Source organism: Phoca vitulina, unplaced genomic scaffold (assembly GCF_004348235.1).
Source record: "Phoca vitulina isolate PV1807 unplaced genomic scaffold, GSC_HSeal_1.0 scaffold1, whole genome shotgun sequence".
Taxonomy (NCBI): domain Eukaryota; kingdom Metazoa; phylum Chordata; class Mammalia; order Carnivora; family Phocidae; genus Phoca; species Phoca vitulina.
Window position 1 is genome coordinate 18,832,172 of NW_022589704.1, and position 20,896 is coordinate 18,853,067.

Consider the following 20,896-nt stretch of genomic DNA (forward strand, 5'->3'; position numbering starts at 1 on the left):
GGTCCTGATTTTGAATCAATTCCCCAACAAGAGAGTTGACTTAAAATTTGTATTCCTCTGCCAAAGAGCATTCAGATTTGGGTTGTCTGGTTTCAAGGGAACTATCTTTCAAATTTGAAATATATCATGCACTGATGATATTATGACTAATGGGTGCAGGGATTCATTCACCTTGCATATGTAAGTTCACTTTGCTAGTATTAAAATTGTCACCTGCCAACCTGGAGTGGCCTGCTTCTTTCTTCAGTCTCTCCCTGCCCTCTGCATATGGGGCCTGGTTTCAGATTACACCAGGAAAACTCCTGAGAGGGTTGTGAACCTACATATGCATACGATGGAATATTATTTGGCCATAAAAAGGAATGATGTACTGACACATGCTACGGAGTGGATGAACTTTGAAAATATACTAGTGAAAGAAGCCAGACACAAAAGATCACAAACTGTAGGATTCCATTTACATGAAATATCCACAATAGTAAATCTACAGAAACAGCAAACAGGAAGTGAGGTGGGGGAGTAGGGGTGCTGGGGTTTCCTTTCAGATGGATGAGAATGTCTTGGAACTAGAGAGTGATGGTGGTCACACAACATTGTGAATGTATTAAATGCCTCTGAATTGTTCACTTTAAAACAGCTATTTTTGGGGCGCCTGAGTGGATCAGTTGCTTAAGCAGCTGACTCTTGATTTTGGCTCAGGTCATGATCTTGGAGTCCTGAAATCAAGCCCCACGTCAGGCTCTGCACTCAGTGGGGAGTCTGCTTGAGGATTCTCTCTCTCTCTCCCTCTACCCCTCCCCCTACTTGTACTTTCTCTAATAATTCTTTTAAAAAAAAGTTAATTTTATGTCAATGTCACCCCAATTTCTAAAAAAAAAGTGCTATCTTAAAATTAATGCACAGGTTTTAAGTGCACAACTTGATGAGTTTTAACTAGTGCATTACATGTGTAAACAAGACCCCTATCAAGAATAGAGCATTGCCATCACTCCAGAAAGTTCCCTGGTACCCCTTTTCCTACCACACTATTAACTCCCCACAGGTTATTTTCCTCTGTTCTTGAACTCCACGAGTTGCACTGTGTGTACTCTTTTGCATCTGGCTTCTTTTATGCAACATAATTTTTTTGAGATTCATGTTGTTGAATAAATCAGTAGTTTCTTTTTATTGCTGAATGGCAATACTTCAGACCAGCTTATCTGATCTTCTATTGAGAGACATTTGGGTTGTTTCCAACTCTTTATTATGATGAAGAAAGATGCAACAAACGTTTTTGATGAGCATATTGTTTTATTGGGGGGAACTATCTAGGACTGGAAATGCTGAATCGAAGGTAGATATATGATAACTCACAAGAAACTGCTGGTGTCCCATAGCAGTTGTACTGTTTACACTCACACATGTCAGATGTGAAAGCCCCAATTGTATAACCTCTCCAACATTTGGTCTTGATGGCCTTTTAAATTTTAATTATTCTAGTGTTATCTCATTGTCTTTAATTTGTATATGCATGATGAAATGGTATCTCCTTGTCCTTTTTAGAAAGTCAGCTTCATATACTTACATACGATAAAACTCTCCCATCTGGAGTGTATAATTCGACTACTTTCAACAAATGTACAGTCATGCAACCACTACCACAATCAAGATACAGAGTATTTCCAACGCACCCCTGAACTGTCAATCCCCACCCTCATCTACAGTCTCTGGCAACCACTGATATGCTTTCTGTCACTACAGTTTGCCTTTTCTAGAATGTTACATAAGTGGAATCATAACGTACATAGTTCTGGTGCGCCTGGGTGGCTCAGTGGGTTGGGGGGCTACCTTAGGCTCAGGTCATGATTCTGGAGTCCTGGGATCAAGCTCTGCGTCAGGCTCCCCACTCAGAGGAGAGTCTGCTTCTTCCTGTGACCCTCCCCCCCTCTTGGGCTCTCTCACTCTCTCTCTCTCTCAAATAAATAAAGTCTTTAAAAAAAATAATGTACATAGTTTTTTGTTTCTGGCTTCTTTGATTTAGCACAATACTCTTGAGATTCATCCATATTATTGCATGTATCAGTTGATTTTTTTTTTTTTGAGAGAGAGAGAGATTGAGAGAAAGAGAGAGAACGTGAGTGCACATGCCAGGGCAGGGGGCCAGGGGGAGGCAGAGGGAGAGAGAGAATCCTAAGTAGGCTCCACACCCAGCACCGAGCCAATGCAGGGCTCGATCTCGGGACCCTGAGATCATGACCTGAGCCAAAGTCAGGACTCAGACACTGAACTGACTGAGCCACCCAGACCACCCAGGAGCCCCAGTTTATTCCTTTTTTATTCCTAAGTAGTATTGAACAGATATATCACAATTTATTTATTCAGTAGGTGTTGGATATTTGGGTTGTTTCCAAGTGTTTGCTCTATGAATAAAGCTGCTATGAACATTTGCATGCAGGCCTGAATTGCTGGGTCATATGCTAAGAGTATGTTTCACTTTACAGGAAACTACCAAGCTGTTTTCCAATGTACCATTTTGCATTCCCACAAGCAACGTATGCATTCCAGTTGCTCTGCATCCACGCTGACACGTGGTATTTTCAGCCTTTTTCATGTGAGCTATCCTACTACGTAAGTGGTGTCTCCTTGTAGTTTTTCTTGTACTTTGGTTTTCTTTTGTTTTGCCCTTTTCCCATCCCCACCCCCTATGTCAAGGGCTGCCTTTCAATAGATCCCGATGAGGGAATTGCTCAGCTACATAGCAACCCAGACCCAGAAGCAGGTCCTCTACAAACAGTTCAACACCAGGTTTTCCTTGAATGTGCCTTGCATGGCATGCGAGGACGAGGCTCCCTTTCCAGCCACACCCGTGTCTGGAGGAGCGGCTCTCTGCTCAGGACGCCGTCCAGGGTGCACCTGCAGCAGGCACCCGGGAGAACAGGTGGAGGCCCAGCCACGCTGCCCTATCATTTGGCCTCAATAACATTCGTAGAGGTTCAGTCATATTCGTAGATGGTAGCTTCGCCCCATTGGCTCATTGAAGAACATACACCAAATCTCTGAACCTGCATCATTATAGTTTTATTTTTTTTTTAAGATTTTATTTATTTATTTGACACACACACAGAGAGAGCACAAGTAGGCAGAATGGTAGACAGAGAGAGAGAGAGAGAAGCAGGCTTCCCGCTGAGCAGGGAGCCCGATGTGGGACTCGATCCCAGGACCCTGGGATCATGACCTGAGCGGAAGGCAGATGCTTAAGGACTGAGCCACCCAGGTGCCCCCCACTTTTTTAAAGTTTTATTTAAGTAATCTCTACATCCAACATGGGGTTTTAATTCACAACCTGGAGATCAAAAGTCACATGCTCTTCTGACTGAGCCAGCCAGGAGCCCCTAGAATCTATTTTAAATCTGAACTGTATGTTAGCAGACACTTTGCCTAATTTTTTCCATACATCCTCCCCCCCTCCCCATTTAACCCTCATAACTAGCCAGTGAAGTATGGTTTGGTCTCCCCACTTCACTAATTGAAGCGTGAAGAGAAAAGAGCTTTTCAAATTGTGTTAGCTTTTCCAGTGACAGTCCCTAGCATTCTGTGTCCAAGTCCATTATAATAAAGGCACAAATGGGTTTTTTGAAAACAACTATTGATCCTTCTCGTGTGCTTTCATCTATGTAAGAAATCTGCCAAGAGCAACATATGATTGCTTGCAGCTTTCATTGCTCCGAAGCTGATGAAAGGTCATGTCAAAAGAGCATCTATTGATCCCTGGACATTAACGAGGATGAAAACTCTGCTGGGGGTGGGGGGCGGGGTCCAAAGGCCAAGAAGGTTTGAGAGGCTGGATCAGAATCACAAGTGGCATGAGATAGAGGTCCCTCAGCTACACATCTCTGAAAAGTCTCAAAGCAGTTGGGGGATTCAACCAGTAAGTACACAGCTTAATCTTAGGTCTTAAAGGACAAATCCAGAGGAAACGAGAAGGGGAGGTCCCCCAGCTGCCTTTGGTGCCCCCCCTTATTTAACTAATTCAGCTGACAGGACGTGGAAGTACCTACCATGTGCTGGGTTATCCACCTTCTTCACTGGCCCAGGGCTGGATGGACTCAGGGGGCAGCCCGGTGTGTCGTTCAGCCATGGTGAGAGGGATAGTCGCCCTCAACGAATAGCCTAAGAGCTTAAGAATGCACCTGTAACAACTGTCCTTGGCACAGCTGTTGGGTCTGTGCATGTTCTTGGCTCCAGCTCCAGTTCAAGGTCTCCTGCTTTCTGGACCCTGCTCCTCCCCCTTCCAGCCACCAGGTCCCCAGTGCTCCCCTGCTCTCCCTTTTCTATCAACGTTTCTCTTGGGATAGGGCTGAATAATTTCATTCAATTCACATACTTGCAATGCTTAATGTGTTTCCTCTCCCAGGGAATTTATATTCTGTAAAATATTTCATTTATTTGATGGAGATCGAGAGAGCACAAGCAGGGGGAGCGGCAGGCAGAGGGAGAGAGAGAGAAGCAGGCTTCCCGCTGAGCAGGGAGCCCGATGCTGGCCTCGATCCCAGGACCCTGGGATCATGACCTGAGCCAAAGGCAGACATTTAACCAACTGAGCCACCCAGGTGCCCCAAATATTCTGTAAAATATTAACCAAAGAAACCCTCAATGAAGAGTAAAACAGTAGAATGAATAATGCTGGTAGTGTTTGTGTGGGGGTAATGAGGTATATAAAGCCTGTTCTGGCCTTCCTCACCTCTAAAATGTCTCAGCTGCTTCACTTCCCCTTTGGAAAGGGCTTTACGTTTCTTGCCTGCCTCCCCCTAGCCAAGGAACAGGGCTTGGACAGCAAATGGAGAAAGGAGTGACCGTGTTATGTATTAAGTTCCCTTTACGTCCTAAGTACTTTTACTATGTCTTGCTTAATTTTCACAGCCCTGCAATGTAGGTATTATTTTCATGTTATTTAAAACACGTGACTTTAGGGGTGCCTGGGTAGCTCAGTCGCTTGGGCGTCCAACTCTTGGTTTCAGCTCGGGTAGTGATCTTGGGGTGGTGGGATTGAGCCCTGCATCAGGCTCCACGCTCAGTGAGGAGTCTGCTTGAGATTCTCTCCCTCTCCTTCCTGCCCCTTGTTCATGCGTGTGTGCTCAAATAAATAAATAAATAAATAAAACCTTAAAACAAAACACTGGACTTTAAAAAGTTAGATGACATGCCCAAGGTCACACAGCAGAACTGAGATTAGAATCCAAGGTCAGACTACAAGGTCCATGTGCTCTTTCTATCACAACACCACCTCTTCATCAGTATGCATTCTAAATTAGTTTCTGATCAATCCTGAGTGAATCTGAAGTGAACAGGAATAGTGACCACCCTCCATGCCCCCACCCCAGATCCCTACTCCACTGATCCAGAAATACCCTGTTTCTCCCCGGTCTCCAAACAGGGACTGGGTGTAAGTCATCAATTTAGAAGAACAGTGGAGGGACGCCTGGGTGGCTCAGTTGGTTAAGCAGCTGCCTCCGGCTCAGGTCATGATCCCAGGGTCCTGGGATCGAGTCCCGCATCAGGCTCCCTGCTGAGCAGGGAACCTGCTTCTCCCTCTGCCTGCCGCTCCTCCTGCTTGTGATCTTTCTCTCTCTCTCTGACAAATAAATAAATAGAATCTTAAAAAAAAAGAACAGTGGACACGTTCTGACATTTACCCCACTATAGCTCCAAAGTTAAAACTTTTGAAAAATTTCATTACTTCCCCCAAAGTCCTTACTTAGCTGAATACCTTATACCGTGGGTATTCATTGCTAAACATGTATGCTGAATGCTCAAGCAAGATTCAATTTTCTCTCAAGGGTGAAGGGGGACTATAAGCCCCATTCCTTTCTCCCATCCGGCAAAACACCCACACCTTCAGATGCTGTGATGGGATGGAAATTAAAAATAGTGTCCGTACAAAGATGCTTTAAACTACTAAGGACACTTATTTTCATTACTTGCTTAACTAAGCCCTTCTCCCACCCCCCCATTCCCACGCTGCCACAACGCCGGTCCCCTCCCCCTTCTCATTACGGGGGGATGCCATCTGGGGACACTCGGAGGGCGGGCCGAAGACCTCAAGTTGCTTTCCAAGGAGCAAACCAGCACGGCCGGGCCTCCAGACCAAAGCCCTCGCCCCAGATCAGCCACCCCAAAAGTACTGAAGCAGGTGGCCAGCTCTGTTAGGAAGGCCGGGTCCTGCCCCCGTCACAAGGTTTGTTTGACCCGGCACTAGGGTCCTGCATGCAGGTGGGACGGGGGGAGCTGGCTTCAATTCTATCGGAAGGGATTTAACCAGACTGCCAGGGCCTCTCCGCTGGGCCTGACTTTGACGTCCTTGCTGCTGAGGACTTCTCCACCAAGCTTTCTTCACAATTGTCAACATGGCCTAACGAATGGCCAGCGCAGCCATCTACTGGGTGGCCTTGAACCCAGGCAGGCCTCTCAGTGACTTTTCTATGGCTCCATCCCAACTCGCCACTTAGAACTCCAGGAGCTATGAAGCAGGGTGATGATCTTTCCAAAACTCGGAGAACGAAGGCAGAGAGCCTGGGGCCAGGGGGCTGCGCGCTGGGCACCGCTGCTAGAAAACCAGAGACTGCAGGGCTGGGGGGGGGGGGGGGCGGCGAGCAGCTCCCGGGAAGTGCTGGCTCGAGGAGGAGCACAGTTCGAGGGAAAAGCACCTTTCTGATCCACACTATCACACCGTGTGCTTCCCCTGACGCCATTCTGCCCCAGGAGAGGAGCAGAACGCCCGGTTCGGGAGCTCGTGTTCTTCGTAGGCACCATTCACTCGGTCAACATCCCACACTCGCCATCTTACTGGGTCTTGGGGAGGGAGGCAGATTCAGTTAAGACTATGAGAGTTTCGTCAGCGGTCCGGCTAGAAGGCCATCCTATAGGGGTGACTGCTCCTGAAACCCACCTGCCATGCCACCAGACTCCGCTTGCCCCCGTGACCTGGGAGCCAGACCCCGCTAATCAGAGACCGTGAAGGGAGTAAGCAGAAGCCGAGACTCCCTCTGTGTTGCGGGGACATGAAATCACAGCTCCTGCCCTGGATTGTGTCCTTCGATGGATGGACATAGACAACAGCAACTGATTATCTGGGCTCCTTCCCTGGGGCCACAGGAAATTTGCAAAGCTCACAAGACCTCTCACCTCACAGAGCGCTAAGAACTAACATCCATGAGAGAGAGAGAAGTCCAGAAGGTTGGACAGGTGGTGATGTGAGGTCAGAATACGAAGGCTCAGGACTGCTGGCTGCTGGGTATATGAAGGAAGTGAAGCCCCTAGGACTAGGACGACAGGAAGTGGGTTTATCGTGTATGGCCTCTCCCTGCCTGTCTACTGAGGAAGACTGAAGGTTTCTCAAAGTGTCCTCAGGACAGGGTGTGGGGTGCCGGGACTGAGGGTGAGATCTGAGGAGATAAGGACCTTTGGAGGGACCTCCTCAATTACAGGCAAAGGACTTCAGGCCCAAATGTGTTCAGCGCGGTTTCTCCTCTAGAGCTGTGACTTCATCACCATACCAAGGTCGAAAACAAACCACACACAGCTCTCTGAAGTTAGAAACCAAACCCTGCTTTATAAGGCTGAGTGGCCATCAGTGGCTTCTCTGTGAAGATATGAGGTACCAGCCAGTGAACCTTCCTCACCTTCTCCCCATTCCCACATTCCCACCACCCCTCCAGATACCCATCTCTGCAATTCAACCACTTCAAAAAAAAAAAAAAAAAATACTTTGAGGAAGGGGCTGGGGCTCAGGCTGGCTGGCCAGCCAGCCGGCCGGCCAGTCCCCATGAGGTAGCTAACACCGGTGCTCCTAGGCAGGGGCGAGTGGAGGGAGGCCAGTCATGGGCTCACAGCAGCCAGGAGTGAGTCACCGGTTGACTGGGAGGTGGGGGAAGCAGACAGTCTCGAAGTCTGCCCAGAGTACTTCATCAGAGGTAACATCTGGGTGGAGACACTGGGCTCTTTGCTGGTGTCCTCACTGTCCCTGGAAGAACTGGGTTTCTCGGGGAGAGGAGAAAGGCCAGCTTGGGTCTTCTTGGGCTTCGGGATGGTCCCGTCTTCAGAGAGTGGTATGCTTCCCTCGGAGAAGCTGTGTTTTCTGAAGGAAACAGGTGGGGAAAGAAATGGCTGAGACGGCCGTGTAGCTGGGACTTCAGCCTATGATCTGCCTTCAGAGTCTGGAGCAGGCATTCACGACCTTGCAAGGCTATACACCATAGTTATATGGAGAGAGAGAGAGAACCATAAAATACATCTTCTTTATCTGAAGGCTGGAGAGCTTGGTGCAAACGGGAACGTGTGAGAGGAGACCTCAAGGAGCCCACGGGCAGTGGGCGCAGCTGAGAGACCTAACCCTGCACTCCGGCTCGACTGTGCCAGGCAGATGGGGAGCCACCAGGCAGAGGAGACGGGTGGCCACATAGTCCACGCCCCCACACCCCCAAATGGAGAACGCTGATCTCATCATAATGTGGGAAGAGACGAAGAAGAAAACTCCCTGAACTCACACCCAACACCCTTCCCTTGCCCAGACAGCACTCACCCCAGCTTGCTAGTCTCTGATTTGGAGAGAGCACTGAGTGCCACATCCCCCTTTGGGACGGTCAGAAGTGATGTTGGGAGAGACCACTAAAAACAAAGGAAGCAGTGAGGCCAAAAGGGCTAGGCAGAAGTCAGGCGGGAGTCTTTAGGCTCCTGGGACTCTCTCCCGGCTCTACCTCTGAGTGATCATGGGGCTCTCCTCTTCCCTACCCTTCAGGCATGGGCCCATCTGGGACAAAAATCTGTTTTCTCCAGATTCAGACAAGAAGTTGAGGCTACAAAGCACTCTTTGACCCTTGAAAGAAAGGCAGCCAGGGAATCCTGGAGGCCACTATTCCAGTGAAAGGGAAGGGTCAGGAGACACAGAGGCAGGGCCTAGGGGAGAAGTGAGAGGGTCTGAACCTACATCCAATCCATGCTGCGCTCTTAAGGTGGAGGACTGAGGGTGCTGACTGGAGTTGCCCCCCTCCCCCGCAATGGCGTCACTCACCATTGGAGCAGAATCAGAGACGGCTCCTGTGTGGAACCCTTTGTAGCACCAACTCCGAAGCAGATCTACTCCTAGGACAAGATTAGCAGGGGTGGGACTTAAGAGGGTGGAATCAACTGGTCAATTCTCCTTGTCAGGGAGGCCCATTTCTTGGTCTACTAGGATTTAATCACTCATTAAACATGGCCTCCTGTGGACAAGGAGGACACATCACCTTTGAGCTTGTTGCCATGGTACTTCTGTTCCCATTGGGTGGTGAGAATGTTGAAATATCGTGGCTGCTCAAAAAAGCGGAGATAGCGAGAGGAGATTCGAGAAGGAAAAATTCGTTCAAATTGACCACGGCGAGAAAACTCATCCTCCGTCTCAACCAGGATCCGAACGTCATCTGGCGTCAGGACATCCAGCACAGATGCATAGAAGTCCTAAGGCCCAAGGAATGGAGAGGAAGAGAGTGTGACAAGAGGGTGTGAGCTGGAGGCAGAGGATCAAAAAGCTGGGGGACGGTGAGCACAGCTCTGAGGTCCTAGGGCTCCAGGACTCCCAAGGGAACACCAAGGCTGACTAGTGGGTCAGCTCAGGACCTTGTCTGTTCCCAAGCCTACTGAGCTTTGCTGTCTGGAGAAGATACTCTTGGTCTGGGCGGGGGAGCCCCTGGAGCACAGAGGTTTTAAGAGGTTGGCTGGATGGAGTCAAGACCAGAATCTAGCAACTGAGATCTGGCAGCCGCCTTCGGTCTACTACTCTCATCTGCTCCAAGAAGACATCAAGCCTCCCCGGGGCTCACTGCACCTCAAGAAAGAAACCCAAAGGGTCTACGGCTCTGACAACAGGGGCTGGCTAGTACAGCATTTGGCTAAGAGCTGTGGTTGACCACGTGATGAAGGCCATCAACTCTCCCCTGGAACCACACATATGCCAGCAGATCCCTGCACACCAAGGGACCCTGGAGCTGGGTTAGAGGGAGGGAAAACTGCTTGCCTTGGGCTCCTAAATGTTTCACCAGGAAAACTTTCTGTTGGCACTTGGGGGTGGAGGGTAATCTCCTACCTGATCAGGAATTTTCTGGGTCAGATAATAGGCTTTCTTCATCTTCTGTGCAGTGAAATGCTCCGGGGCCATTCGACATTTATCCCTGGGGGAGCTGGGCAGGCTAACACAGGGGATGGAAAAAAAGCAAAGTGTAAGGTCAGCAGCTTCACATCCTGAGGACATGTGGAGAGGGGGTCCATCTCAGGACCCTTAGCTTAGCTGGAGGAGAAGACAACTCTTGGTTGGGGTCAGGGGACTCACTGGGGCACCAAGGTTAAGTGGTTTGTTGGAGGGAGTCACCCCCTTCTCAAGAGAAGACAAAGAAGTTTGAACAGATATTTGTTACTCAAGTAGATGAGACTGCAGTGTACTCTACTCAAGTAGCCTGTCTGAGCATCAAAGATCAAATACCACGGAATACCTAGAAGAGTGCAAGGCACGCTCTCTGGGTTGCATGTCAGTGGTAAAAAAGAGGACTCTGGAATAATCGCTGCGTAGGTCAATTTAGTTGAATTTGGTGGATAGCTCCTAAATACCCAACTCAGCACTGGCTGCGCGACCCTGGGCACACTACAGGACTCCCTGCCCAGTTTCCTCAGCCACATCACTACAACTACTGCTGACAGACACGAAGATGGCCTCCACAGAGCTCACAGGATGGCAGGGGTCAAGTGACAGCCACAGCACAGAGCCACACCGGAGTCTACAAGGCATGGTGGGGAAAGCAAGTGTTGTTCCCAGCAAATCAGGATTGGAATCCCAGCTCTACCACTTTGTAGCTGAATAACCATGGGTGGGCTGCCTAATCCCAGTGATTTCGTTTCCTCATCTGTCAACTGAGGACACTAATACCAACCTTATGGGGTTGTGGTGAAGATAAGTTACAGGTTTCTCCTTACACACAGCAGGTCCCAACTAAATATTAGCTCCCTTCCCTCAAGAGTGCTTCCAAGAGGTTCGGGGCTGTGGTGGAGAGAGCCCACGTGGAGCTGGCTTCATGAAGATGCTGCCCTCAGCTAGGCTCCCATGGGTGGGTGAGGTCCCAACAGGGAGGTCTGACTGAGGGCAATGTCAGGAGGAAGCAACCCCATGAGCAGAGGAGGGGACACTATGGAGGGACAGCGAGAAGCCACACACATTTCAGAGAGGAGACTCGATTCGCTGATCCTTCCAACTCTGAGGTTCTAGGAGTGACTGTTTTGTCAGAGCACAGGAGCCAGGAAGAGGAGTAGAGGGAGGGGCGCCTGGGGAAAGGAGGCTGGGGCCCCGAATGTCCCTGTGGGGAGTTAAAAGCTGATTCCCCGGGCCCTGTGGAGATTCCTGAGCTGGGAACAATATAACCAGCCATGCTTTTAAGGGGCACTGACGCGGGAAGAGGTGTGCGGGAAGACCGTGGGAGCAGACTGCGCAGCACGGGAAACCCAGCAGGAGGGGGCGCCCGGGCACCCTTCCTTCCCACAGTGCCCGTGGGGCTGCTCAGGCTGCCGGCCGACCTGGCGCTGGAGCTGCCGGAGCTGCTGGAGCTGGACACGACATCCTCTGCGTGGGGCAGCACAAAGCCTGCCAGGTTCAGAAGGTCCCGGATCATCTGGCCTTTGATGCTGATGTCCAGTGGAGAGTTGGAGTGGAGGCTTCGGAGAAAGGGTACAAGGAGTAGTGAAGCGGTTTCCGGCTATGCACCCGAGTCAGTGCTAGCCCTGTGTGTACCCTGCCTTCCCGACTCCTGAGCACCACCGTGGGGGACTTCTTGCCCCCCAGAGAGTGAATAACCTCACTAGGGTTGGTTCCTGACTACGACCTTAGTTTGCCAGGGGAAAAGCATGCGGTAGGGATCAAGCTGGAAAGAGCAACTTTTTTTTTTTTTTTTAAAGATTTTATTTATTTATTTGACAGAGAGAGACACAGCGAAAGAGGGAACACAAGCAGAGGGAGTGGGAGAAGGAGAAGCAGGCTTCCCGCCGAGCAGGGAGCCCGATGTGGGGCTCAATCCCAGGACCCTGGGATCATGACCTGAGCCGAAGGCAGACACTCAACGACTGAGCCACTCAGGCGCCCCTGGAAAGAGCAACTTTTAACAATCTCTCTCCATCCTCAAAAGAAGCTTGAGATCATGGCCAAGAATGAGCGAAGGAGCGAAAAACAGATCACGAAGGGAAAACACAAATTCTAGCGCAGGAAAGGTCTTCCCAAAGTCAGCGAGGCCAGAGTGGAAAGAGGACCGTGAGGATACAGGCAGGGTTGTACTCTGAGCGCCCTGAGAACTGCACCTACCTCGGGGAGATGTTGACCTCCAGGACCCAGGGCTTGAGGTTCTCATCCAGCATGATGTCAAAACCGAAGAGCTCGTGGCAGCTGTACGGCCGCCGCACATACATCTTCAGCAGGCTGGTCACATAGGGTTCGGACCTGGTCACGGGGAAGGCCAAGTCTTCAGCCCGGCTCCTCCCAGAGAGCCCTACCTACACTGCCCGGACGGGGGGAGCTGCCCAGAGATGGGAGAACAGAAGCACCCCAGGAAAAGCAGGTCCCAAGAGATGCCTCCGATCTGGAGCCAGCTTCTGGAGAGGAAGTTCAGTAAAAGAGCAGAATTCCATCCACTCCTTCCTATTCCCTGTCCTCAGAAACTGACACACAGCGTGGTTGACGTCTGGGGTGCAGCCGTGTGGAGGCCCATGAGCCAAGGGGTGCAGGGGCAGGCCCCACACCCAGGGTGGTAGTGTGACTCACGAGATGATGGTTTTGACAACAACATCCTTTATCTTCTCCCAGATGGCATCACTATTGACTCCCTTCTGGCTCAGGTAGTTCCATAAAGCCTTCAGTGCCCTGCAAAGCAGGGGGGAGGGGGAGGGAGTGTCTGGGGTTATATTCTATGAATGGGTGATGAAGAAAAGAGAAAAGAAAAGGGAGTAAGAGGTCCAAAGGCATTCTCTCCATGTCTCTTCTTTTGAGGTTTTCAATTAAGAAAGAGAGGAGCTTGGATGGAAACAGACCAATTCTGAATTGCCCAGTGTTTACATAACCTTTGGGTTTTACATCAATCCTCCACTGACCCATGCCCCTGAACCTCCCCAAAGCCCAGAACCCTATGTTCCCCTAGGCCTCCGCCTGACGGGGATGCCGCCTGGGTACCATTTGTGGCCCTGGCAGGCTGTTTCATCGGCATTGGCCTGGTACTCGGCATTCTTTTTATTGACACTGTAGTTGGTCAGGTGCATGAACTTGTTGCCAAGGCTCTTCATGGAAGGGGAATACCTGGAAGTGAGGAGAAAGGCAGAGGTAAGACAGGGAGACGGCAGGTGGACATTTCCCCAAATCCCGAGGCAGTAAAAGACAAACAGACAGATTTTTTCAGATGCACAAGAGTCTGAGAAGTATGTCTATTGGTAAGGTTTCTAGAATACCACAGCTCCATTATCATGAGCCGCTTACAAAACTCAGGAAACCAGTTTACTTCTGTTTACTCATTCCTTATAAAAGGAGACGACAAAGGATACAGATGAACAGCCAGGTGGAAGAGAAGCGTAGCGTAAGGTATGTGGGACTCATCTCCTTCATCCCACCTCAGTCCTGCAGAAAGACCCACCCCACATTCAGTGAGGTCGAGAACCTTCTCATTTCCTCTTCCCCATGTGACAATGCGATTTATAATAAGAAACTTACATGTGTGTCTCTGCCCCTGGTTCCTGGCACAGAGCTCCTAAATCCCGTATAAATTCCTCAGTGATAAGAGCGCTGTAAGAGCATCTTTTGACTAATATTTGGTCTTTGACCCCAGCTCCTGAAACCCTTGTAATTTCCTGGTGATAAGGAGTGTCTTGTGTTCTAATGAGGTGACTTTGGGTGGGCTCCTAGATAGGGTCTGATCACTAGACAGACCAAGCCATAGTTAGAAGCTTGGAATTTTTGGCCCCGCCCCCCTCTTAAGAGGGAGAAGGGCTAAAAACAGAATTAACGATCAATCATGCCTATGTGATGAAGCCTCCATAAAACCCCAAAAGTACAGGGTGCGTGTTCTGGGTGGGTGAGCCTGTGGCACGTGCTGGGAGAGTGGTGCCCAGAGAGGGCAGGGGAGCTCTGTGCCCCTTGCCATACACGCTGTCCTGTGCCTTAGCTCCTCTGACACCCCACCTTGTCTCTTCTATCTGGATGATAGCCTGTAACCGAACTTTACCATCTCCTTTTATGATGAGCTGCTCTGGCAAATTAATGGAAGCTGAGAAGGGGGTCCCAGGAACCTCTGACTTCTAGCTGACCAATGAGAAGCACAGGGGGCACCCGGGTTGGTGACAGGCGTCTGAAGCAGGAGGAAGGGGCAACCTCGTGAGATGCAGCCCCAAGCTGGGAGCTCGGACCCTGGTGGGGGGGGGGGGGCGGCGCGTTGCCAGTGTCAGAAGGGGAGTTAAAATGCAGGATACCCAGCTGGTGTTGCAGAGAACTGCTTCCTGTGGAGAAAAGCCCCACGCATTTGGTGACCAGAAGTGGCGGAAGGGAAGTGTTCTATGTAATAGGAGACACACAAGAGGAAAGGAAGATTGGGTTTTCCAGATACACCCCTCCTTCTCCCTTGCCAACAAAAACTACCACAACGTGTTGTTTTTCTGCTTGGCATCCTCCAGTTTCCCTCGTTCTCAGGAAAACAAATCCCCAGAGCTGTCAGGGTGAGGCCTCAGTGACCACGTACTTGCAACTGGCAAAGCGGACGAGTCCATCTGAAAAGAGGTAAATCCGCAGAGGATCGTAGGAGGTGACGTAAACATAGATTCGCAGATCGAACTTGCTGCCGCTGATGAGGTAGGGTTTGTGTAGATACCTAAACAGGGAAGGGCCAGCTTTAGGGACAGGACCGACGAGACAGGGCTCGGTGGGTAAAACAGCAAAAGCCAGTCAACAGTCCCCAAGGCAAAGACCTTAAAACCGTTGGCTGACGGAGGTCGATGGCTGGGAGGACAAAGGGCAGAAGAACACTCACTATAAAAAGGGAACCTCCAGGCTGAGGAGATGGGAGAATGAGGAGTGGGATGTGAGCTGGAGACGGGCTCACCTCTGTACCAGGAGGGGCCTTCGCTTGGGGAGCTGACTCCACTTGTGAATGACCTGGATGCCAATGCCTCGGGCTGACGCCGGCTAGAAGTCAAGTGGAAGGAGATGAGCTTTGCTGCCGGCCCAGTACGCCATCATCCGCACTCTCAGACCACAGCCCGCCGCCCGCCGCCCGCTGCGATCCACCCACTGGTTTAACAATCCACTTCTGCCGGCTGCTGCTGTCCCAGGCTTTGCGCAGGAGCTTGGCGTCCTGGGGCAGGATGAAGGACTGGGGGAAGAAGCTGAACTCCTTCTTGCCAAAGCGGCTCTGCATGCGAGACAGGTTCCGCCACAGTCGGTCCTTTCGCCCAATCTGGAAGGAACCTGGGAAGTGGTTTAGCTACAGAAGGGACAAAGGGTGAGAGCACGGAGAGGGCCCAGGTGAGGCCAGGAGGAAGACAGCAAGGCTCACTGGTGCCCTTCCAACTTCCTTAGCGACGCTCTGAGCTCTTGATCCATCTTTACCATCACCATCTGATGGTAAGTACTCCCTTGCTGAGCACTCACCAAAAGATGATTAAAACACAAACAAAAAACACCAAAATGTAGTGCCCCCGAGGAGTTGATAGCTCATGAATAGCCAGAGAACCATGATTAAGTCAGACATGATATTCCCCTTAAGTGTCTTTTGCCGTGACAGTCTGTAGGGCAAAGACAGGAAAGCACCTGGCCTTCGTGAGGTCTGGGGGCAAGGGACTCCTTTGTTGCAACATGAGACCAGGGTCCTCTTTGTGCATATCCAGCTTGGAGGACCAGAGGCAATGCACAGTGGTCACAGGACAGATATGAGTCATGGGAACACGTGCCGCATCTCATGACACACCAGAGGAGAAAGTGTCTTTGGGAGGCGGCAGCTGCGCCACTAGACGTACGTGACCCGCCAGGGCCCCGCTGCCCCCTCCTCCCGGACCGCCTCTGCTCCTCTGTGCACGTTCCTGGCTTCTCCGCGGTCATCCTCCTCTTGCCCCCCTGCCCACACCAACCTCCTCCTGCCTGGTCCGAAGTCCAGGGGAAGGGCTCGCCAGAAAGGACCCCTACCTTCTGATGCTCCCGAATGGATCGGAAACTAGGAGACTTCATGTGGTGACCCCAGCAGCCCAGCCAGTCATCATTTCCTACAGAAGGCACATCAGGGAGTCAGTCCTGCTAGCAGCTCAGTCCTTGGGACAGAGAGGCTCAGAGGCCCCAGAAATACCGCCGGGCCTGGGCACAGCTCCCAGACCCAGTTTTCTAAGAGTCGCCATGGAGCTGTCCTACATGAGACCCTGGGGTCAGGAAGAGAACAACGGCTCTCTGTCTTCTAACTCTGAGGACCAGGCTCCGGCCCAGACGGACTTCAGAGCCATGTCTTCCTAGGAGGTGGAAACTCCAGGTCAGGGGCCCCGCAGAGCAGGAGGGACCTAGGGCCCTCCTCCCGCCCAGAGCCCATCTGTCGGGGCAGAGGACAGGCTCGCAGTAAGGCAGGTGACTCACTCTTGCTGATTTTGAAGTGGGACCGTCCAATGGTCTGCTTGACAATGTTGGGGGTCACTGTGCTCATCTTCCACCGGAGCAGCTTCCTCTGCTCCCAGGGAAGTTTCTCCACTGGGGAAAGGGGATGGGGGGTGGAGAAGAGCAGGAGAGTCAGGGTTAGAAGGGGAAAGGCGGCACAGGTGCTCAACCTTCACTAGGGAGACAAGTCACTAAGGAGTGTTCTAGGCCAGAGTTTCAAAGGAGCACCCTTGGTGGGAAAAATGGCGGGTTGAGGAACACGGACAGGAGGGAGGTTGGAAGGGAGAAGAAACAAGGTTAGGTTATGGGGCTGACAAGGGTCAGCTCAGGGACAGACACGGAAAAGTTCCCCATATCAGACTGGGGAACCGGGCGGGGAACGAAGCACCAGAAAGGCCATTCTGGAAAGCCCCTTGCACCCTACTGCCACCTCCTCCCAACTTCGCTAGCATCCTTCTCCTGGGGACACTTCTGGGCTTAGACACTTGGCCGGGTTTACCTCTCTCATCCCGGGTGCCAAAATAGATGGTAGGGGGCACGTTGGGAAAGAGGCTGTAGATGAGGGCTGGCCGGACAATTTTCTCAGTGGAGAGGGGTTTGGTCAGAATCTCCGCACAGCTCCTAGGATGCAAAACAGACGTGTGGTAGAGAAAGGGGAGGCCACAGCCCTGAAGTGCTGTTACTCCGTCATTTCTTTCAGGGTGATTCTACAAAGACAAGTACTCAGTCATTATTTTGCAAACAGGAATCCATCCTGTGCCAGGGCCAGCACCGTTACATGTCACCTAAAGACCAGACTTTCCAATACTTCCTTCTGTGATACAGCTCCAAAATTTCCGGTGACAAGCCACAGGCAGGGGAAGCCCCTGGAAAGAGTGGTTCTGCGAGCAGGTATGCGACACTTGAACAAAGTGGAGTAAATGAGGAGCAAAAACAATTGATATGGACAATGAAAAATAAGGAAGAGCAGGAAAGACCTAAGAAGACGTATACAGAGTTTTAAAAAGCAAAAGGAAAAAAAAGCAACAGAAAGGAAAGAAATAGGGATACTTCTAACTCATTTTATATTTAGGCTAATCTGAAGATATGCAGATGATGAAGGCTCTTCTCCATTTTGGAAATGACCCGGGACATCAGGTTTTTATGTAACAGTGTGGTAACACAGGACTGGGAATCTGGGGCAGATGGCTCAGCCAAGGCGATCTCAAGGGCTCTCTAAAAACTGAACACCTCAACTATGTACCAGGTACAAGTGGACAGACCCAGACCATGTCTTTAAATAGCACTGGGAAAGAAGAAAACAGTTATTACTCTCTCTACTGAGCTGACATGACCCACAAACATTACTATTTAAGATTAATCTTTAGCTTATAAAGAGCCGTTCTACCTGTTATTTTCCAGGACAACATAAAGAGGCACCAGTATGAAAAACATTTCAGTGTTTAAATTCTTAAAGATTTTTAAAGAGTGTTACTGGTTCAAGTTAAATACTAATTCTCAGTTAAATAATTCCAACTCTTAATTCCTCATCCAAAATATTTTATTTCGAAGGCTTTTAACTTACAGAGTATTAGAATTTAAGATTGCTGAAAATCAAGGAGTTAAGATTTAGAAACAAAGACAAGATAGGAATGTAACATGGTATAGCCATTAAAAATTAAACATGTGGGGTGCCTGGGTGGCTCAGTCGGTCAACTAGGTCATGATCTCAAGGTTGTGAGATCCAGCCCCGCATCGGGCTCCACACTCAGCTCGGAGTCAGCTTGAGATTCTTTTCCCCTCCTTCTCCCCCGCCCTCTGCTCCTCCCCCTGCTAGTGCTCACTCTCTCAAATAAATAAATAAATAAAATTAAAAAAAAAAAAAAAAAAAAGAACAAAAAGACTAAATATGCAACTACCACACGACCCAGCAACTGCACTCCTGGACATGGATTTCAGAGGGATGAAGACTTATGTTCACACAAAAATATGTACGTGAGGGTCGCCTGGTTGGCTCCATTGGTAGAGCCTGTGACTCTTAATCTCGGGGTTGTGAGTTCGAGCCCCACGGTGGGTGTAGGGATTACTTAAAAAAAATAAAAAATTTTTAAAAAATATGTATATGATGGTTTACAGCAGCTTTATTTGTAATAGCCCAAACTGGAAGTAACCCAAATATCCTTCAACAGGCAAATGTACTGTGGTACCTACATCCACACCACACAACATTGCTCAGCAATAAAAAGGAATGAAAAACCTCAATGCATGCAACAACCTACATAAATCTGCAGCAAATACGCCAAGTAAAAAAAAAAGCTCATCCTAAAAAGTTACATACGGCAATCATTCTATTTGTATAATATTCCTGAAATGACTAAATTATAGACCAGATTAGTGGTTGCCAAGCATTAAGGAGGGGCTAGTCATAGGAGGGAAGTAGGTGTGGCTATTAGGACAACAGGAGGATTCCTGCAGTGATGTACATATTTGTATCTTGACTAATATTACTCTCTTGGTTATACTACATCACCCTAGTTTTGCCAGATGTCACCACTGGGGGAAACTGAGTAAAGAGTTGAGGGGATCTCTGTATTATTTCTTACAACTGCATGTGAATCTGTAATTGCCTCAAAATCAAAAGTTTAATTTTTAAAAAAAAGGGCAGAAAATCTTTGTTAGCTGCCTCTCAAGAGTACTGGACTGATCATCCTCAAGAGGCCTGGCTTCTGGTCTAGCACTGTTGGAAACTATGGCCCCACAATAGTTAACTTCTCTGGTCCTCAATACTCATATCTGAAAAAAGAGTCTGGACTTAATGACCTCCAGCTCTAAAATTAAGTGATTCTTTGAGAAAAAGAATATGCAACAGGAAAGACAATAAACTACTGCTAGGTAGAGAAACAGAGACAGTGTCTTCAATGACCTTTCTAAAATTGTCAACTTTTCTATAATAAAATATATGCATCTCTCACAATTCAGAGAAAATGATTTTAACAATCCAAAAGTATTTCTGATTTTAGTCATCCTTACAATGCAAAGTGGTTTGGAACTCATCAACCTCCATTTGTTTGCAAATCCATTTAAGCCTGTATAGACAAGGACAGTACATCTTGTAGGAGTTAAATTAACCAAGAAACAAATTGTAAGTATTTCACCTTTGGTGAATTTTATCTTATAAATCAGAAAAGTTAAGTAAAGGGCCATGCAGCTGTCTCAAAGGAGGCCTGAAAGACAAACCGAGAGCACCCTTAAGTATGGAAAACATGAGACTCCAAGTCAATCACGTAATAAGTATCCTTCTCTTACGGAGAGTAGAGGTCCTCAGGCAACATCCAGATGTACCTTTGTTTTTCTGGAAGGAGGACAGGTTAGGCTCAAAGTAACAGAACTGAGGCACCAGACTCCAGGTACCTAAGACAGGATTTCTATCGCCCTTCACAGAAAGTCCTAGTTCTGTCTCTCCACTTTGCAAACAGCTCTCCCCCCTTGCTGGCTTGGAGCTCTGAAACTGATGCGGTCGCCGCCACCATCACACGCACAGAGCTGCGTGGACAAGGCCACACTAACCAAAGCATGGAAGGCTCCTGGTCCCCTTGGCTTCATCTGAGGCACAGCGGACGCAGAGAAAAGCAAGCTGAGTGCGGGTGCTACGTATGACAGGTATGGGTTAGCCTTCATACAGGTGGCTTTTCATTAAAATGAAGAGACATTTTGCATGAAAAACAGAACAAAACTCACCAATTGTCAATGCTTGTACTTCGGGGGTTTTTGTTTGTTTTTTTTACATTTTCAGTAGAAGTTATTTTTAAAAAGAAGAAAACTTTAATGTTTAGTACTTTGGGGAGGGGGGTTCTTTATAATATTTAATAGACCAATATAATGAGGCAAGGCGGGAAGCGGTGAGGGGAACAAGATTATGTTGAAGCGTGTTAACTTTCTACCCGAAAGATGGCATATATGATCCTTTAGCCAGTTCCAAAGATCTTTAGCACAATGACACGCCCTCATTTATTGTAACTTCCTCACAGTCCTGCATTCCTTCCTCTCCCCTGACTCCCCATCTCAGTTATGCAGCATCCTCCAACAACCTGTTTTGTAAAGGAAGGGCCTACATGAAGAGACTTCCATTGGTCCTTGTTTGAAAACTGAAGTCCCAAATGTAAAAATCTGGTAAAAATGAGTTACGGTTAACAGGGCCATTAATGACTTTATAATCTTTTTTTTTTTTTTAAGATTTATTTATTTGAGAGAGAGTGCAAGTGA

General features: G+C 49.1%; 1 protein-coding gene across 2 annotated transcripts in view; it reads right to left on the minus strand.

The window, feature by feature from the left end:
* Window positions 1–7,565: 7,565 nt before the first annotated feature.
* The window catches only part of TTLL4 (tubulin tyrosine ligase like 4), a 35,320-nt gene continuing 21,989 nt past the window's right edge, over window positions 7,566–20,896 (minus strand). The window contains exons 5-19 of one of the 2 annotated variants that reach the window (XM_032402033.1): window positions 17,154–17,275; window positions 16,637–16,747; window positions 16,202–16,278; window positions 15,312–15,503; window positions 15,123–15,205; window positions 14,763–14,891; window positions 13,211–13,333; window positions 12,806–12,904; window positions 12,350–12,484; window positions 11,572–11,709; window positions 10,097–10,199; window positions 9,261–9,471; window positions 9,047–9,117; window positions 8,558–8,643; window positions 7,566–8,113 (exon numbers count right to left, since the gene is read on the minus strand). In XM_032402033.1, the coding sequence (XP_032257924.1) occupies window positions 7,855–8,113; window positions 8,558–8,643; window positions 9,047–9,117; window positions 9,261–9,471; window positions 10,097–10,199; window positions 11,572–11,709; window positions 12,350–12,484; window positions 12,806–12,904; window positions 13,211–13,333; window positions 14,763–14,891; window positions 15,123–15,205; window positions 15,312–15,503; window positions 16,202–16,278; window positions 16,637–16,747; window positions 17,154–17,275 (1,939 nt within the window). In that variant the 3' untranslated portion in view covers window positions 7,566–7,854. The remainder of the gene's footprint in view (window positions 8,114–8,557; window positions 8,644–9,046; window positions 9,118–9,260; window positions 9,472–10,096; window positions 10,200–11,571; window positions 11,710–12,349; window positions 12,485–12,805; window positions 12,905–13,210; window positions 13,334–14,762; window positions 14,892–15,122; window positions 15,206–15,311; window positions 15,504–16,201; window positions 16,279–16,636; window positions 16,748–17,153; window positions 17,276–20,896) is intronic. The other variant, XM_032402044.1, reaches the window with a different exon arrangement.